Raw genomic sequence first — 18,480 nt, 5'->3', positions numbered from 1 at the left:
CAGACTTTGAATTTGTGTATAAAAATTGATTTTTCAAATAAGTTTTAAAAGTTAAAATAACATGTATTCTTTTATAATTTACTTAAATCATAGGATAGAAATCAGTCTGAACAGAGAAAAATAAAATAAAGCCTTCTAATGCATTGTTTTGAGACAAAAAATAATTAACAGAAAATTATTTTATTTTACCTTGACACAAGTAAGAATATGTTCCTTCTATAACATTATTTATGATCTAAAACAAAACTATAGGAAAGCCTCTGGAAATCACAGGTTCTCCCAATATATTTTTATATCCATCCTCCAAATTTTATTTTGTTAGGTAAATACACTCTGGAAAGATAATCGGATGATATGAAAGTCAAAGCTTGAATTTCTGCTTTCATTTTAGAGTCTGCCATTATTTCCATCTGTTGAGTAAAGTAAAATATAGTCATTCCAGAGCTTCTTGCTGCCATTCTGTCAATTCAACAAACTAGTAAGTCTAGTCTTACATTATTTCATTTTCCAAAATCATGAGCAATAGCCTTTAGGGTCAGCTAGAATATTCTAGAGCTGCTACAGCTAAAAATATCAGAAGTGATGGTACCCAATATGGAGGCCTTTACAAATAAGAGGAATGGTCTGGGCCCCCTAAAATAATTTCTTCCTCTTCCTGTGCTATCCCCAAACTATGATCCAGCTATATTCAGTGAGTATACAACTCTGACAAGGACAAGAGAGAGAGAAAGAGAGAGAGAGCGCATCTCCATTCTGCTATTAGCATGCATATGATTTCACATTTCAACTAGTTAGCCCCAACATTCATTGTTGGTTATATAAAATTTCCAGGAGGATATTTTCAAAATGCCGTATGAATAGCCACTACTAAAGCAAAAGGCACTTAAACATATAACATTTCAATTTAAAAAAGAAACATACTTCTTTTCTCCAAAGTGGCTGGCAGGTAACATAAGGTCTCTTCAGAATACTGTCAAGTTTCATTTCATCCCGTTTTGTTAGTGGAATTAAAGACTCTCTCGGTACATTTAACCTGGAAAATAATAGATGGAAAAAATCAGTAAAAACAGTGTCCCTATAACTTAAAGCTGACTTATATTTCACTTGTATTTACTGTACTGTTTCAAGAAACTCAGAAATAACAGATAAGAAAATTAGTAGAGATCCATCTCTTAAATCCAGAATTTGGGGGATCTGGCATGCCCTAGACCAACGAATTTTCAAGTTCATAGAGGAAGTCTGTGTTCATAAGTAAATAAGGCTCTACTCTCAAGTTTTTGTTTTCCTTCATCTCACAGTCATGGGCTGATGATGAGAAGACAGACATTAGTCATAAAAACAAATGTCTATAGCACGAACACCATGTGTATCAACACCAGGCCAGCTTAATGATGGAGGCGGGCTGCCTCCCAGAGCCAGAACTTTCTGGAGCAGTGGGCTTCAATATGCAGGGCCGTGGCTCAGATTCACTGAGGGATTTTAGGTTCCACTGAGTACTTGCTTTTTTTGTAATTCATTGAGAATTCTGGGCCATGGAAATTAGCCTATCATACTTCACTTATGCACATGCACACATAGATATCTAGTTTAAATTTGAAGAAAAAAAACGTGTCATTTTCTCTGGGTAGCTGTTTTAAAATAGAACATGAGAGGTCCAGGATTTATGGCCGGATTTCCCAGGACAGCTCCAGTTTCAAACAGTCTTCTTCAATGTCCCCATAATTAGAACCATTTGCCAGTGGCAGCTCCTGATAGGAACGACAAGTGTGATTGAAAGGGAAGCCTAGGATTTCTGTTGAAACCACGTTTGTGGAGCTATTACACTGACTTTACTTTGATAGTATATTTATTTGGAGCAGCTTTTGGGGCACTGATGGAGTTTATGAGGAGCAACTAGAGTTTCTCCAAGCCCTTCACCTTAATAATCACTGGATCATTTCTTCTGAATGTACTTTAGAAATGGTCTTCATACAAATAGATTGCCCCCAAGGGTCTTTTTTTTTTTTTTTTTTCACTATGACACATACACTAAATTGAAAAAAACTGTGATTCATTAGAGTGTAAATATCCAAAAAGCTAAAAGTGAATGTTTTCTCCTGTGGCCTCATTTTGTTAGAAGAGGCCAATCACCTCAAAGTTTTTCATATTCCATATTTAGGAAACAAGGACCTATTTCCAAGGATTGCTCACTGTTTAAAGAAATCCAATAAACATTTTAAAGTTCATTCTCATTAGCCAATGAAAACAATAGGGTAGACTTTTTAAATATCACATTAGCAAAGATGAAAAAAAGGTTTAAAAAATGCCCTACGTATTGAGGAAAAGGTGGGCTCTTACTCTCCAGTGGGAAAGAAAATAGTTACCTCTCCAAAGCCTCAAAAATGTGCATACCCTTTGACCCAGCAATTCTTCTGGGAATTCAGCCTGAGGGACTAGTTGAAGATGCAGGCAAAGATTTAGTTACAAGAGGGTCCATTAAAGCACTATCTATCAGAAGATTTGGAAACCACCTAAATTCTTGAATAGAAGGGACTGGCTGAATAAACTCTGGTACATGTAGCATTGGAACTCAGTAACAGAAGTTATTAAAATGAAGACATGGAAGACAAATGTATTTACTGATACAGACAAGTGACCACTGTGTTGTGTGTGGTGTGTTGTGTGAAAAAAAGCAGGTTACAAAATAATATTAGAGTATGAACTTATTTTTGTGAACAAGTTTTAGCCAGGCACAGAAAATAATTTAGAAAGGTACTGACAAAGCACAAAGGGTGTTCCTCTCTAATGATTTTTATCTTGTTATTTAATGAGACTTTTTGTCTATAATTAACCTATATATTTAATTTGCCAAACTTGAATTTCCCAAACTTTAAGTACTCTTAAAATGAGATACTTTTATGAAATTAAAATTTTAAATCTATGAAAAATTTGATTCATATGCAGGATGATCTGCTGTACCTTCCATAGAACATATAATGGCAAATGGCAAATGATGTTGTCAATGATCATGTTTGATTTGATTCAATGTATTATAATCTGTAATTATAAAAAAAAATTATAAAAAGTTTTAACCATAAAAAGCGAAACAAAAACATTAGCTGAAAGTTCAATTATCTGACTTCATTTGTTAAGTATTTTAGTAACTGAGACAGAAACATTGATGATTATAATTCAAAATTACATAATTGAATCATAGCAGACATAAATAAACAACATTTAGAGCATCCCTTGTAGTGACTTTTTAGGTTTACTGTGGCATACTATAATGAATTATCATTTTAAATATCCTAGTTCTGCTAAACCTTCTAACCTTTTAATATCAGAAGGGAGGAGACCAAGCCATCTAATAGCTGGAACTGTGAGATTATGAGCTTCGAAAGACATAGACTGAAATAAAAAAAGCAAAAGGTATATCAGATTTGGCCAAATTGCAGAGAACTATAATAGTTTTTAAAATTAGAGTAGTTGTATGTTTATAGAACAATCATGCAGAAAGTACAGAATTCTCATACACCCCCTCTCACACACAGTTGTCCCTATTACTGACATCTTTTGCATCAGTAGCATACCTTTTTGGCATCTCAATTTTTTATTAGGGAAGGACAAGTACCAAAGCTAACTTCATACTCCCAGAGTCCACAGAAGCAAGAAAATCCTCAGGAGATTTGCTAACTGGACTTTCAGTGAAGGTTTTAAAATTGCTCTTTAGTATTTCTATATTAATTTTCTATAAAGCAAAACTATAAATGAACCTACTTGCACCGCCATATTTTAACACCTTACTCTACCATCCTTTCCATCTGCCATAAACATATATACCTCAGGGACCCTTTAGGGGTATATGGGTAGTTCCCAAACTCTAGCTTGTCTCGGAATCGCGTGGAAGGCCCTGCCCGCCCCTGGAGATTCTGATTCAGTAGGTCTGGATGAGGACTCAGATTTGCATTTCTAACAAGCTCTCAGAACACGCAGATGCTGCCGTTTTTGGGGACCACGCCTTAAGAATCCCTGATGTATGTTAATTGCAGACTCTTGTGAGGAAATTTGATGGTGTGGTCATTTCTCCTCATAGTGGAGAAAAGGGCATCTGCAAAGGAGAATTCAAGGCTATTTATAATACTCAGAGTATGTCTGGCGGTCAAACAATGTTGCTGTCACCCTGGGGCCGACAGTTACTTCAGCAGGCAGGGAAAATGGAAGACTGGCACGCCTCTTGCCCACAGCTAATCCTGCTCTGCCATCGAGGTTGCCTTGGTCATGCAGAAGTTGGAGTCCCAGTCATTGAAACAGATTGGTCCCAGAGTAGGATACCATCTTCCCTGACACACTTTGTGGGCTCTCAGGTTACTGGGGGGTGGTAAGTAAAGAGAATGCAGAAATAGCACTGGTGAATATAAAATATCTAAATAGTGGAATAAGGAAAAATATCTTGCAATACTTACCATAGATCCATACTTATAGATGCACATGATTTCTATGCCTGTTAAAAGAAAGCTAACTTTAAGAGTAGTCTTCTTGTAGATTACAGGTTTGATAATTTGCACTCAACATCTAAACATCTGCAACTTTTATTTCTGCATATTATGAATGAAAATGTATGATTCTAAGTCTATGATAGGAAAAAAAAAAAAAAACAGTTCCCTCAAATGATTACGGTCCTTAATTTTATCTGGTAATCATAGACTTTTAAAATGTTCTATTAAAAGTGTTTTGAGAACAGAAAAAACCACATCTATAAATATGATTTATACTGTTCTTTCAAATAGTCCAATGATAAATTACCATGTGGATCAGCATCTACAAGAGTGAAGATAGGAATGTGAAATGTATCCCATAGCTTCTTGACTAGAAGTCTTGTGTTCAGATCAGGTACTCCCTTTCCCTAAAAGCAAGATTGAAATTACACAAGATTGAAATTCCAGTAGAATGAAATGGACAGAAGTACCCCCTTATTGTGTTAATAATTTAAAATTTAGATCACCCCTCCTTGATCTCAGGTGGTGAAAGGGGGGTTTTGACTATGAAGAAATGTGCAATAGATACAATGGAACATAAGAAACCACAGACTTCCATACCTTTTCTTCAATTATCCCATTCCTAGGAAACGATCTAAGGAGGTATTTCAGCGGATACCGAAAACAAATAATAAAAAACCCTGTATAGTTGATGATGCTCACTACAATATTACTTACAACTATTGTAAATAACCACAATATTACCAACAAATTCTATAAATAACCAAAATAGCTAACACCAGGAGCAGGAGCAGCGGCCCAGCACAGCGGGGCATTCACCCGCTGGCAGCCACACAGCCCGGGCTCGCAGCCTGGCACTGCCACTTAGCAGCACGAGTCTGAATGAGTCACGAAAACTCTCTGTGATTTGCTTTCCTCATCGGTAAAATGCAGACAACATGGCCCCTCCTGAGGTTATTGTAGGAATCAAATTATTTAATCATCATAAAGTGCTTAGAAAAATACCTGGTTCAATAATCCAATAATGTTATGGAGTCATTAAAACAATAATTATATAGAAAAGTAATTCAAAGCGCACTACAATAGTGTTAAGGGAGAAAAGCAGGAAACCAAATGAAATGTAGAGCAGATTAAGGCAGCAGAGGAAACTTAGTAAGAATGACTTTGGATCAGATAGCTCTGAGTCGAAATCTCTCTTTCTGCCAGTCACTAGTGGTGTGATACTGAGCTCATCTGACCCGTTTAGGCTGTGGCTTTCTCGATGAAATGGGGCTCATGCACTACAGCAATGAGGATCCAAACCCTGCTTTTAACCAGCCATAAGATGGTGCCCAGACACCTTCCCACATCCCGGTTCCCTAGTATTACAATGGGGATGACGACAGTACCTAACTGGTCAGGACACGTCCATGGGTGACAAACAACAATAAATGCAAACTCGTGTTATGCCTGGTGCTTGGCAGTGTCACTGGTGCAGCATCAGCACTTAGCAGAGAGCAGTGTGTTTTGTTTTTTCCTTTGGGTGAAGATCACACATGGGCACGGTAGAGGAGCGGAATGGCACCAACGGGCATCTGGTGGAAAACGACTCCCCCACAGCCTGGCCCTCAATTCCCAGCTCCCTTCCTCAGACACAGCCACCATCGGGTTGACTTCCGGTGTGTGTTTCACAGCAGTAATCACAACAATTATCGATGGACCCCGCAATGGTGCCACTGTGGGTCAATGTGTACATGCGTCCAAGCAAGGACTAGAAGGTAGCATGCAAGAAGAAAGGCAAGGCAGAATAATAGGATTATGTGTGCCTTTTCCCTCTTGAAATTCATGTTTTTTAAAACCACAGTTATCTCATCTTTCCAACCCCAATGGACAGATAGCCATGTTTCATGTGTGTCTCCAAAGCAGTAGTACTGGATGGGATTCAGGACAAAGGGCTGACCCAGGCCACTGCAGATTTGTTTGTCTTTAGTGTCTAGGCTTCAGGACAGCCTGGCAAGCTTGTCCCTCCACCGAGATGTCAGAGGGGAAGGGTGCTGGGCTGCCCACAGAAAGATTGTCCATCTCAGGGTTCAACTCTTGCCTCTATTAAATAATTTATGAGGTCGCGGTCTGCATTTTCCATCTCAACTGCTGTTTCTTAACTTCAAACTAGGCAGATTCCACTAGAATTTCCTACTATCACCTCAAACTCATACATTGAAAACAACACTCCAAATCTTTCTTCCCTGAAGAGCTAAACCTTCCTGCCATTTGTCCTACAGTTATCAGTGGTGATACTGGGTCAAGGTTCTATCCCTCAGGGTAATTTAGACTGATTCTGTAGATCCTGTTGCCACCAAGTCCTTCTGTATTATCCTGGGGGTGCTCTTTGTTCCAGGCCTTAATCCCCTTTCCTCTCCCAGACACTTCCTTCTTCACCAATTCAAAACGTCTGTCAGACACCTCCTCGGGACAGGCCAGGCCTTCTAGGATCTGGCCCCCACCCCTTATGCTGCCTACCACCTAGCCTCTCTCCAGGGCAGAGCTTCCCACTGCACCCACGAACATCACACTTACTGTTAATCCGATAAGCTGGAAGAATTTTAAGTAGATTCTAAAAAACTTAAAAAATTTTTTTTTTCTTTCAAAGAACTAGGTTTTCATACAGCTCTATAAAAACTGAAGGTGACTGGGACATAGGGCGGGGAACCTGATTCATTCTGTCACCCTGTAGTCAGTCCTCCAACCTGTCCAAATGCCAAGCTTCCCTTATTCATTCCCACTTTTTTCTTTCCTGCTCCAGATTTCATCCATCACTCCAGCTTTACACAACTCCCACGTCACTGCTGCAGCAGGAAGCGTCACACCCTTTGCTAACTGACGCTTGTGGTTCCCATGTGTTACCTCAACCACGGGGACTATAATGAATGTATGCTCTGTGTCCTTTGCTATTCTTTGCACATTGATGTTAAAAAGAAAAATTAGACTGAATTAATGGAATTACCAGTACACAAAACTGTGTGAGGAAGAACAAAGAGTGGCTCTTGTTTACACAAGTGGCCAAGGCCCAGAGTTACCCTGCATGAGTTGAAACAAGGGGTCCCTGTGGGAGCAGGGTGAGGGCTGTGTGAGCTCGCCCTGGCATTAGAAAATCACTTTTGGGGTATTTAAGAATCAGGCATAGCCTGGATTTTAGCCAGATTTGAGAATCTTTAAATAAACATCTTGGAAATTCTTAATTCTAAGTCCCCAAAGGGATACATCTTATTGACAATAGAATGTTGTCCAAGCTGTAAAGATAATGGTACAAACCCCTCTTACTAATCACCAAAGCCATACAGGTTAGTCTTGGAATTGTAGTAAACATAGATAATGTACCGTGACCATGATGCATGGAGGCATTTTTTTGCAAAAGTCATCATCTAGGAGTCGCTGAAATGTCGCATCTTTTTCTACAATTAATAGAAATTTCGCATCTGAAATTAAATCTGTGAAGTTAAGGCTGAACCACAAGTGACCTGAAGGAAACACAATTTAAATTTAACCATCAACGAAATAACAATGCCATACAGCATCCACTGAAAGGCAGCCATAGATACAGCACTTTCATTGTTACTTCTAAATATACGCAACAGGTATCTTCATACATTCGTTATCTGTCTTTCCTTCTGGACAGTGAGCTGCTAAGCGTAGGGACTGCGGCACGTTCCTCCTGACGGCAGTGGGGTCTAACTTGTTTGTTACACAAAACGAAGGCTTGGTTTATCAAAGGAACGAGTGAACAAACATTCTAAAAGTTTAAATTGTTCTCTCACTCAAAGGATACTCCTAATTCCTTGAATATTAGATGGCACAGCAACAGCCTAAATTAACAAACAAGACAGTTTTTATTTTAAATAGAAAGCAAGCTATAACCACATTTTATAACTTATTGCAGAAATTCTATATTTTCAGTTTTCATCGACTGTTATCAGTCATCAGAGGTTTATTCCTCAGTAAAAAACAGTCGGAATAAGAAAACAGACACACGACCCAAACTACTTCCCAGCAGGTGAGAATTTTGTGGAAGCCTCAGAGATATGTGGTTTAAAAAACAGAAACTGAGGGAACAAAGGAGAGCAAGAGTTCCTTATGCGGGATCTCACGGGCGTCATCGACCGCCTTTCCAAACTGGTAATGTGGCCACTTCCAGAGTGCTGTGCTAGTTTAGCACTGTGGTTCTTTACGTACCAGTCTGGCAAACTGTTTAATATTCAGTGCATTAATTCGAGAACCAGGAAATTGTATGAAGGTTACAGAAATAAGCATGCTAAAACGACCAAGCCACACTCTACACGAAAATAACAGTAGGTTTTTTTAAAAGAATGTGACAATCGGCATACTTGAAACTATGTGACATACAGCCCGCTAAAGCACATACCTCTTCATCCTTCAGTTTTATTTTAAAATCTAAAACTCTAAACTACATAACAAAGCAGAAAATAAAATACATTTCAAAAACGAAGGATCTGAAAGGCAGTTGAAGCAACATGTGAAACCCTTATGATGCTGACCGTGGCCCTGCAGGTACAATTCACTTTTGTGCCGTCTTCTTCAATATAGTTTAAGTTGCCTGCTATTAAACCTTTTGACATAGATAACTGAAAAAAAAATAGACATATTTGAAAACTTTTTCACTAATATATTTTGGCTCAGATTGGAATTTAAGAAAAAAATGAGAAAGTATGTCAGGGGATTTGGGAATTAAGAATATTTGGTAATTTATCTTTGTTTTATTCATCCAAGGGAATATATTGAGAATAGATTATTTAAAATTGAAGTGAAAATAACATAGTATTAAATAATATCCAAAAAAGGCACATACTACATTTATATTTGAATTATCACTTTTATACAAAATTTTGGTAACTTCTACTTACTATATGTAGACTCCTCCTTGGCACTTTTAACATACAAGAAATGTCATTGATTATATTGTCCACAATGGTCTGGTTACCGAAGAGTTGGCTGTCAGTATAATATATGTCTCTATGGGGATTTTAAAAGTATATTTTTAATTAATGATATCTCTTTGATAAGTAATGGAATGTTATTTGAAGAAAGCTTTAACTAGATGAAAAACAACATGCAAAGAAAGTAAGTTTTATTTGGAGTCTATAGTCTTATGCAACTCTTCAAAGTGTATAATAAAAGTTAGCCCAACTAAATCTCACATTGCATTTTAAAGAGTAATTTATTAGAACAGTATATTTACCTTTTGGTTGCATAAGTGTTGTTCTGTACTAATTTATAAATCATGGACAATATTTTAAGAATTAGAGCTGGAAAAGATGCAACAAGGAGGTTACTCATCACTTCTTTTTCTAATTAAAAAAGAAACTGCTAACAGGAACTATGATGGTATTCATTTTAACATAGAAAAATATTACTATTTTAAAAACAAGGATTTTTACTGTTCCCAGTTACCTCTAATAACATTTTTATCTTCCCCAAATAGAAGGGTTAAGTACAGGATAATAAATAATTGCTTGAAGAATCAGATAAAATCAATTGTTCCATGGACAGCAAAATGGAAAAGACAATTTTCCACCAACCCATGTACCTTGGAAAATACATTTATTATGGCCTAGTAACCTACTTCCCTGGTTGTTGACAACACAAGATCCTAGAAATTTATTTCAAAGACAAAAAAAGGTCTACTAAAGAACAATTAAAATTATTTAATTAAGAACAACTAAAAGCTCAGAGGCATTCAAATTTATTTATTTATTCTTTATCACTAAAAGCTAAGAGAAATTAGTTTACCAAATTTTTGAACCGATTTTGGTGAATCACTTTTGATTTTTCTTGTGGTACAATGAGATACCATCTGAAGACCCACAGAATCTTCAAACCTATCATTATGTTTAAAACAAGGGAAAAAAATGAAAAAGAATTAACTTCTAACAACAAATGATACACACTTAATGTCCTCTTCCGCACATCATTTAAATTCCACATTTCCTCTCCATGTAAGCACTGGAACTTTGGTATGGCCTCATTTGTGAACTTAGATAATTCCAGGTTATAATTATGTTTGTGACAATTAGAAGCACTAAAATAAACTGTTAAGATAATTCAATTAAATACTTTTTCTTGTGATATAAATATACGTAAGTTTCTGTCCTGGAAAGACATTTTTAGTGTATGTGAAACGTTTTCAAATATTTCACATTTCATTAGCTTTTTGCTTGTTTTAATAGTGGAAATTAAATGGTAGTTCCCATTTACCTACAAAGTTACACCAAATAAAATAATTTATATTAGGTTGCAAAACTGAACTTCCAAGTACGTCCTAGAGGTGGCAGAATGTACCAAGCAAAGATGCCAGGAGTCCAGTGGCTTTGAGACAGGATGAAACCCAATTTGCAAAATATGATTGAGAAGTGTACAGTTTATATTAATTTTACTGATTGTAAAATAATATGCAGTGACTAAGGAGCCTCCAAATTGTTCTATTCTGTTTTTGTCACTCTTACAGTGTATGAAAACCATTCTTGTACTGTTTTTCATTAGTCTAGAAGATTCTACAAGCCAAGAATCTGGAAAAAACAAAACAAAACAACTCTATAACTAGATTCGAGGACTTTGACAAAGCTGTTGGCTGATTTTACCCTTCTTGAATACATGACTTAGACAGAGGGAGAAGATCTGCCAGGAGAAAGAGCATTTGAAATGGGCTATGTTCAGGATACATTTATTTTGCTCTGATGGCTTAGTTTTAATTCCCCCAAGCAAGTGGCTTGCTTTTGCAGTAGCTTGTAGATGAGCATTCCACTGATCATATTTACTCCCTTGGAGTGCTAGAAAGCTTAGGTCCAAGTTTAGGGTCTGTTTCTAGCAAGACTATCAGACTTCTCCATATGCTTTTTAAAATCTAACCTCTTCTGGTGCTCCATCTTATGTCCCCAGCATTGTTTTTCCTTTGCCTTGTCTTCCACACCTACTTCTAGTTTACATAAACTTCATGTATGGTATGTATGTTGTAAACTTCCTTAACCCTCTTTGGTAGGGCAAAGGCAATAAAAAGAATAAAATCTGATTAGAACTGTGCTTCAAATAAATTCAAATAATGACACAGATACTGCATGTAAAAATAAAAACGCAAAATGCCCACTTTATATTTTCCCAGCTTGATCTGTTCTCTATTGTGAATGCAGGTGCTTCGTTTCTTGCCAAGCTTGTGATTATGTCTTGGATAATATTTTCTATAGATGCAAGAACTTCAGAACTGAAAAAATGAACACACTGTAATTCAATTAATTATAAACTAGGTCTTTACAATATTGTAATATATCCTCAGATCAATACTATAAGAGTAACCTTCTGTTTCATCATTTTTTAAAAGCCATGCCACTATATTGTGACATCACTACTGCATTAATACAATTATATTTATAGTGGTTACTTATAAAGGAAGCTTATTTGCTTTTAATTTTACTTAATTCTCAAATAATTATAATTGAAGTCAAATTTCCCTTTTAGATTAGTGACTAGACATTATACTTTATAAATTCGTTTTCATCTTCTCTTTGTATTATCCTCCTTTCGTCTAGCTGAACTTTAATGTTACTAGCTGGAAATGCTACTAAGTGTTTTAGTTTAAAATGTCATTTATTAAAATGATGTAATATTGGCTTAGAATTTCTTTCCACAAAATGCAGCATAAACATATTTCAAAAGAAACACTTCTTATGTACCACAATACCCTAAGTGATCTCATGCCTTAAATCAGCCCTTTTGAATTTAGTTATAAGAAAATTAATCATTACCATGAAAATAATGAGTTCTGTACCAAATGGTTGAGTTGGCAACTATTATGCCACCTTACAGCAAAATATTAAGACTAAGCCCAGTTATTTAAAATTATTTCATTTATTTTACTTTTGCCTTTCTTATTTTTTAAGTTTATCTTTCCCTCACCGGAGCCCAGTTTTATTGTCAGTTGACTTTTAATTTCACAAGCCATCATGATGCTTCAAAAAATGTTGTTATAAAACCATTAGCATATTATCTAGGCAGAGAAATCAAATTGCATATAGAAAATGGGTTAAATGCAGAGTTCTAATTTTCCATAGAAACTCCAGAGATTTCACTGAAAAAGCATGTATCAGAAAACGAATTTAAAAACCTTTAATATTTTCTAATATCGAGAGGTTAAAAACAGACCCAAATAATCTCAGTTTTTTTCTAGTTTGAAAAAAAAGAGTTGCAGGATAATATTAAGCAATCTTCAAATACAAAGGTGTTACTTTACACCTGAAATGTAAACAAGAAACTCCTCAGTCCTTCCTTCCCCTCCTCTCCTATTCTTCTTCAAACTAAATTCTTTCCTTAAAAACGTTTTTGCTTGTGAATTAAAAAAAAACAAAACCTTATTAAAAAATTAAAAAAAAACATTTCAAACAAAACAAAGGAATAAGAAAAACAGATATCCTACAATAGCTACATTGCTTCCAATCTGCGCCTACCATACCCCAAGAAAATTAGGGAACCATAGTCATTCCTGAGCATTCCCATGTCATTAAGATTACCCTCAATATCTTATCTGCTCTTAATAGATCATCGTTCCCCCTTCACTAGTTGCTGTCTATCTCCAGGTTCCCTGTATTCTACAATATGAGACACTTGGTTTACGTTTACTTTTGGTTTACTCATTTGTTTGTGAGTTTTATTTTGTTTGAATTGGTAGCTGGTTTGAAATTAATTTGTTCAGCGATGAAAAGGTTCACTGATAAGCCAGAAAAGCATATCAAGGGAGCAAAACAAAGCATTTTAAGTAAAAATGTTAATATAAACATATTTTCTGTAGTTCATTCCAACTTGGGTAGGTAGAGATTTCTCTGTAATTGGAAAATAGGTACATTCTTTCCACTTCTATCCACACAAGAAAACCACTGCCTTCTTAAAAATTACTTAAAATGTTTATGCTGAAGATCTTTTCACTTTGAGAAAACCGTTGGTCTTCACCATTCAACATTAATTTTTCCTCCCTTTCTCTTAAAAAAAAAAAAAAAAAAAAACCTTGAAATCTCTTTAAGTTAAAATTTTATTTAAAAAAAAACATTTTTTTTTTTTTTTAAGCAAAGAGCCAAACTGTGCCCCTAACTCCCTGGCCAGTGAGGATCATCTTAGGAAACCTGGAAGCCGCACAGCGTTCCTGGAACGTTCTAGAAGGGGAACATTCTAGAAGATACCAGAGGCGCTGTCATCAGGCTTTTCGAGTTCAAAGTTAAGGTTTAAACTCAGCGAGATGGCAGCAGAGCGCTAAGTTTTCTTTGCAAGGTCCTTTCTCGGGGTTCAGGGCTGACCCCTGAGGAACCCCTCCTGTGGCCTAACGAGCGAAGGAGGCTGTGCGCCGCCTGAGGATGGGAAAACTGCTTAAAGTCAGGAAGCGGCACCCCGACACTTCTCCACTTGACGGAGCTCTCCCTTCAAGCAACCCCGGCCCTCGCTCTCCAACTCCTCTTGTACCTAGAGGGAAGGTGGGTGCCCCCGCCAGGGGACTCCCCGCCGCCTCTCCTCAGGGCGGCCAGCAGGGAAGCCCTGTGCTGGTCCAAGGCCTCGAAAAATGAGGCCTCAGGTCCCATGCATGCAAAGGCCATGAGGGCTCACGGCGACGAATGGCTACAAGAACCTGCACTTATCCGCCTCCCTCACGCCCCTAGTGCACGCTTCCTGGCGGGATGGCAGCCCACGCATGCGCACACTTCACCCCTGGGAGGCGGGGGCTGGATGGACGCATGCGCATAGTAACCTCCTCAGGGAATGTGGAGTGTGCGCCTGCGTGGGCGGGTGAGGTCCCACTTGGGAGACAAAGTGATGGGTTTTTCCCTGAGCGACTGATCTGGTGAGCAGTAGGGACAGGCGGGGCTGAGCCGAGACCTTTTCGTAGCATGCTTAAGGTGTTATTTTATTTTTACATTTTTGTTGTTGCTGTTTAGGGAAAGTTGCCCCAGCGATATTTCATTATACCAAATAATTAGGGAGAAACGACGGTTCTAGGCACTGGGTTCAGCTGTGATCACGGGAAACAGGATTCCTGTCCTTATTATATAGTAGTTGAGTCCATTTCACACACCCTTTCTTTTCTAATTCTCATAACAACCCCAGGAAGTTCCTAATATTGTCTTCCCGATTTTGCAGGAAAGGAGAAAGTGAGGTCCACACTGGTCAGGCAAACCTGGGTTAAAATCCTAGCTCGACCACTCAGTGGGGCTGCCAGATTTAGCGAATTAAAATAAGGATACCCAGTTAAATGTGAATTTCAGATAAACGAGGAATACTGTTTTAGTATAAGTATGTCCCTAGAAACCTTTTATCTGAAATCCGCATTTAACTGGGCTGCCTGTATTTTATCTAGCAGCTGTAACACTGTCCTGCATCTTCCTCTTGCAGATACCATGAACCGTGCCTTCCTCCCCACTCTCTCCAAGCCTTCTAGAGTAAAGCATAGGAAATCTGAAGCTCAAGGGTTCTTATTCTGAGGGGCGATGTCCTTGAGAGAGAACGTAGGGAGAGACTCAGGAGCAAGGTCCATGTCCTGAGGGTACCTGGCCAGGGACAGGTGGGGGCCCAGGGGCTTTTCCCTGTAGGAGCTGCCTGGCTATCAGCCCCCTCTGTAGAATTCTTTTGTTCCCTCAGTTCCTGGTTATTTGGTACTTTTGAAAACAAAAGCTTGTTTCCCATCACGGCTACCGTGATTGTGCTTTCCCTGTGCCAAGCTCTGGGCCCAGGACCTTAATGTGCATCAATTCAAATATTTATGCCCCCTACCCCGTACTAGGCATCTGGTGATTTTTGAGGACACAAGGCATGAGCAGGGCAGGCAGACACCTCACCCTTGGTGAACACAGTCAAAAGGGAGGGAGGATTGAGGATAAACAGATAAACATGTAGGTCATTAAGTTGACATGATGAGAAGGGCACCAAACATGAATCAACAACCCTAGGGGTAAAAATGATTATCCCCATTTCACGGGTGAAGAAACTGAGGCTTGGAGAGGTTGAGCAATTTGTGCAAGTGGCAGAACTGGGGGGGGCAAACCGTGACTCCAAATTCATGCTCTTAAGCTCTAGGATATGGGATCATGTGGGGTTCTGATTAGGAGTGTGTCAAAATTCTGTGGGGCTTCTTTGGTAGTGGGATTGGCCTGCTATCTGGGAGTCCCTGGGGGCCTCAGTTTCCTCAGCTCTCAGAGAGCATTGCAGCATTTGGGTTCTATTTCTCACCAGCAATGAGGAACAAACAAATAGAAGGCCCTTGAAGAGAGACAAGAGCCCTGGGACTAGAAGCACTTCTGTGTGCCCTTTCTCGGTCTCTTTGAAATAAAGGGCAGTCTTCAAAAAATGAATAAATCATGCTCTGGTGAGGACAGACTCTTCTGTGTCCCTTAGGGCTAGAAACCAGCGGGCTCAGGAGATCTGAAATGAAATGGAAGGTGTTGGGATTGGTGGGGGCACAGCGAGAGGATCAAAACTGAGAGGTGAGCAAACCCATAATAAACCTGGCATTCCTGCAGGGAGGAACCGAAGGTGCTGACTTGAAAGGCCTTGCTGGGGCTCCCACTGCGCAGACAAAAGCAGGAGGTGTTAGCACGTCCTTCCCGCAGCTGCAGCTCTGCCTTGGGGCCTCCAGGTAGCCTGTCTCCACTCAGGTAACTTGCCCGCCCCCTGCAGCAGTTTGCACCACCTCCACATCAAAGTCTGGTGTTCCCGCCCCATGCTGTGAGACAGAACGAGAAAAACATATTCTGCCCCTAGCAACAGATGGCACGTGCAACTGGCAAATGACTCCCACTACTGAGTTCTCCCCCTCCCCCCACCCCCCGCACCCCCCGCTAGTTGAGCTTGGCACAACGTCCCAAAGCTGCCCTCCGGCTTCACTCGGGGAAATGAAAAGCTTTACCCCACACCCCACTGTTGAGTCTTTCCTCAGAATCCAACCTGATGCCCAGAAATTTGAGGTCCAGAACCTCCATGCAAGTTCGAAAAAGCCTCGTGGACATGAGGTATAATTATTGCTTCCGGCCCTAACACACCAGAAAAGGGAATGAGGGCGGGAGGGCTGGGGAGTTCCTCTGAGCAAACCAGACAGGTGAGAGACAAGGCAGTTTCTTTAGCAAATGTGAGTGAATTTTCAAATATAGAGTCTTGAGAGAAACTGAGTAGGGAAAATGCCATAATAGTTTCTTTACTTCTTGGGGGGGGGGGGTGATTATAAAACATTTTTTTTTTGCCTTTTATAAACTTAAAAAAAATTACAGGTTTGATTGATGCATTTCTTAAAATATTCAAATAATTCAAGGGTGTATTAAGGAAAAGGGAAAGAAACTCTCACTGCTCCACCATCCCTGGTGCTGCTCTTTGCTCTGCCGTCCTGTCCTGGAATCATCCCTGCCCGCCCCCAGGGCCTTTGCACCTTCCCTTCCCTTAGCAGCTTGGAATGCTTTGTCCTTTTTCTCCCCCTATTCTGCTCCAACACCTCCTCATTCCTCCCACCCCTATTGCCCCCCCAAAAAAGAAATCCAACGCAGCTAACTCTGCTGGATCCTCAGAGCTCTGAACATCATCACCCTCCTCAGGGGAGCCTCAGCGGACTACGTGCCCTAAGTCTGGACCCACCCCCTTCCCCCGTCTTGACCTTCCTGTGTCTCTACACTGTACGTACGCCCAGGAGAGCAGGGCGGTGGCCTTCCTGTGCCCCCCAGTTCCCTATACCTGGCCCTGTGGCTGGCACACAGCAGGTATTCAACAAACATTTGTGGAATGAGTGAATGAACAAACCAACAAGTGACTCGCTCTCCCTGGGGTTATCTGTTACCTACTTGTGTTTCATCCCAGTCATCTCCCTACACGTACCCAAATAAGCATTTTTTTTTTTACATAAATAAAGACCCGACTCTACATATTTTCTGATATGGCTGCCTCTGAGAATAAGAGTAACTACCATTTGCTGACAGTCACATAGGGGACCAAGCACCCCCACACATAAAATCTCATCTAGTCCCCTTCCCATTTTGCAGGGGAAGAGTTGAGGCTCTGAGAAGTGAAACTCTCTTCCCAGTTTCATGGAGAAGAAAGTGGCCAACCCCTGAGAGGGACAGGCCCTCTGCGCTCAGCCGCTGTATGATACTGCCTCAAAGTCAAGGTGATTTAATAAGTATCGACAAATTAAATTCCCCATTTTTCATTGCCAATTATTATATAACAGGATGCATGATGAAAAGCAGATCAATTAAAAAAAGTTAAATTTCATTTTAAGAAAGCCCCCCAAACAATTGCAAGCCTGCAGTTCCTCCAACCGAGGAGGCCATTTGGGGATCTTGGTTTTTAGAGAAAGAGGGTAGGATAATGCACTGCCACGTCCCCACTGCCAGCTTCCGCGACTGTCAGCTCATTTCTTCTAAAGCCTCCCTCCCATCTCTCCCCTTTCACCAGGGTGTCTTGAAGCAAATGCCAGGTGTCATATTATTTCATCCATAAATATTTCAATGTGTATCTCTGTTGTGGGTTGAGTTGTGTCTCCCAAAAGGTCTGCTGCAGGCCTAACTCCTGGTCGAATGGGACCTTTTTTGGAAATGGGGCCATTGCAGGTGTACTTGGTTGGGATGAGGTTGTGCTGGAGTAGGGCAGGCCTGGCTCCGACGTGACTGGCGTCCTTCCAAGGGGAGACAGGGATGCAGAGACCCACGAGGAGAGCCCCACGGCCGGCAGACGCAGACGCAGAGGCCAGAGTGTTTCCGACCCCACCAGAAGCCAGGAGGAGGCCAGGAAGGACCCCTGACTAGAGCCCTCAGAGGGAGCCCCCGCACCCCACCCACCCCCGCCATTGCCATTGGCCATTGGACTTTTGGCCTCCAGGGCTGTGGGGGAACAAATTTCCATTGTTTTAAACCACCCAGTTTGCTGTACTTTGTTGTGGCAGCCCCAGGAAACTAAGATAATCTTTAAACTACAAGACTCTTAAAAAAATAGCCATAATCCC

General features: G+C 39.8%; 1 protein-coding gene across 2 annotated transcripts; it reads right to left on the bottom strand.

Moving 5' to 3' along the window:
- Positions 1-290: 290 nt before the first annotated feature.
- On the bottom strand, positions 291-14,098 carry SPO11 (SPO11 initiator of meiotic double stranded breaks). Of its 2 annotated transcripts, XM_037812070.1 has the most exons (13): positions 13,968-14,098; positions 11,611-11,724; positions 10,260-10,348; positions 9,709-9,775; positions 9,374-9,482; positions 9,008-9,094; positions 8,281-8,317; positions 7,833-7,942; positions 4,783-4,882; positions 4,443-4,480; positions 3,311-3,387; positions 922-1,033; positions 291-410 (listed from the first exon to the last, which is right to left on the bottom strand). In XM_037812070.1, the coding sequence occupies exons 1-13, from the start codon at positions 14,096-14,098 to the stop codon at positions 291-293; spliced, it is 1,191 nt and encodes a 396-aa protein (XP_037667998.1). The 2 variants fall into 2 exon arrangements, with proteins under 2 accessions (XP_037667998.1, XP_037667999.1); XM_037812071.1 differs by lacking the exon at positions 11,611-11,724.
- Positions 14,099-18,480: the final 4,382 nt, after the last annotated feature.

Source organism: Choloepus didactylus, chromosome 19, assembly GCF_015220235.1.
Source record: "Choloepus didactylus isolate mChoDid1 chromosome 19, mChoDid1.pri, whole genome shotgun sequence".
NCBI classification, from domain to species: domain Eukaryota; kingdom Metazoa; phylum Chordata; class Mammalia; order Pilosa; family Megalonychidae; genus Choloepus; species Choloepus didactylus.
Note: the sequence above shows the minus strand (reverse complement) of the source record. Positions and strands in the feature narration are given on the sequence as shown.

Excerpts from the sequence above, each read along its gene's own strand:
- SPO11 (XM_037812070.1), bottom strand. The coding sequence starts at position 14,098 with ATGGCCTTTGCATGCATGGGACCTGAGGCCTCATTTTTCGAGGCCTTG. Across the intron at positions 10,349-11,610 it reads TCAAGCTGGGAAAATATAAA|GTTTGAAGATTCTGTGGGTC; the intron begins GTGGGCATTTTG and ends ACATAATGATAG. Across the intron at positions 1,034-3,310 it reads CTCCCTTCTGATATTAAAAG|GTTAAATGTACCGAGAGAGT; the intron begins GTTAGAAGGTTT and ends ATTATTTTCCAG.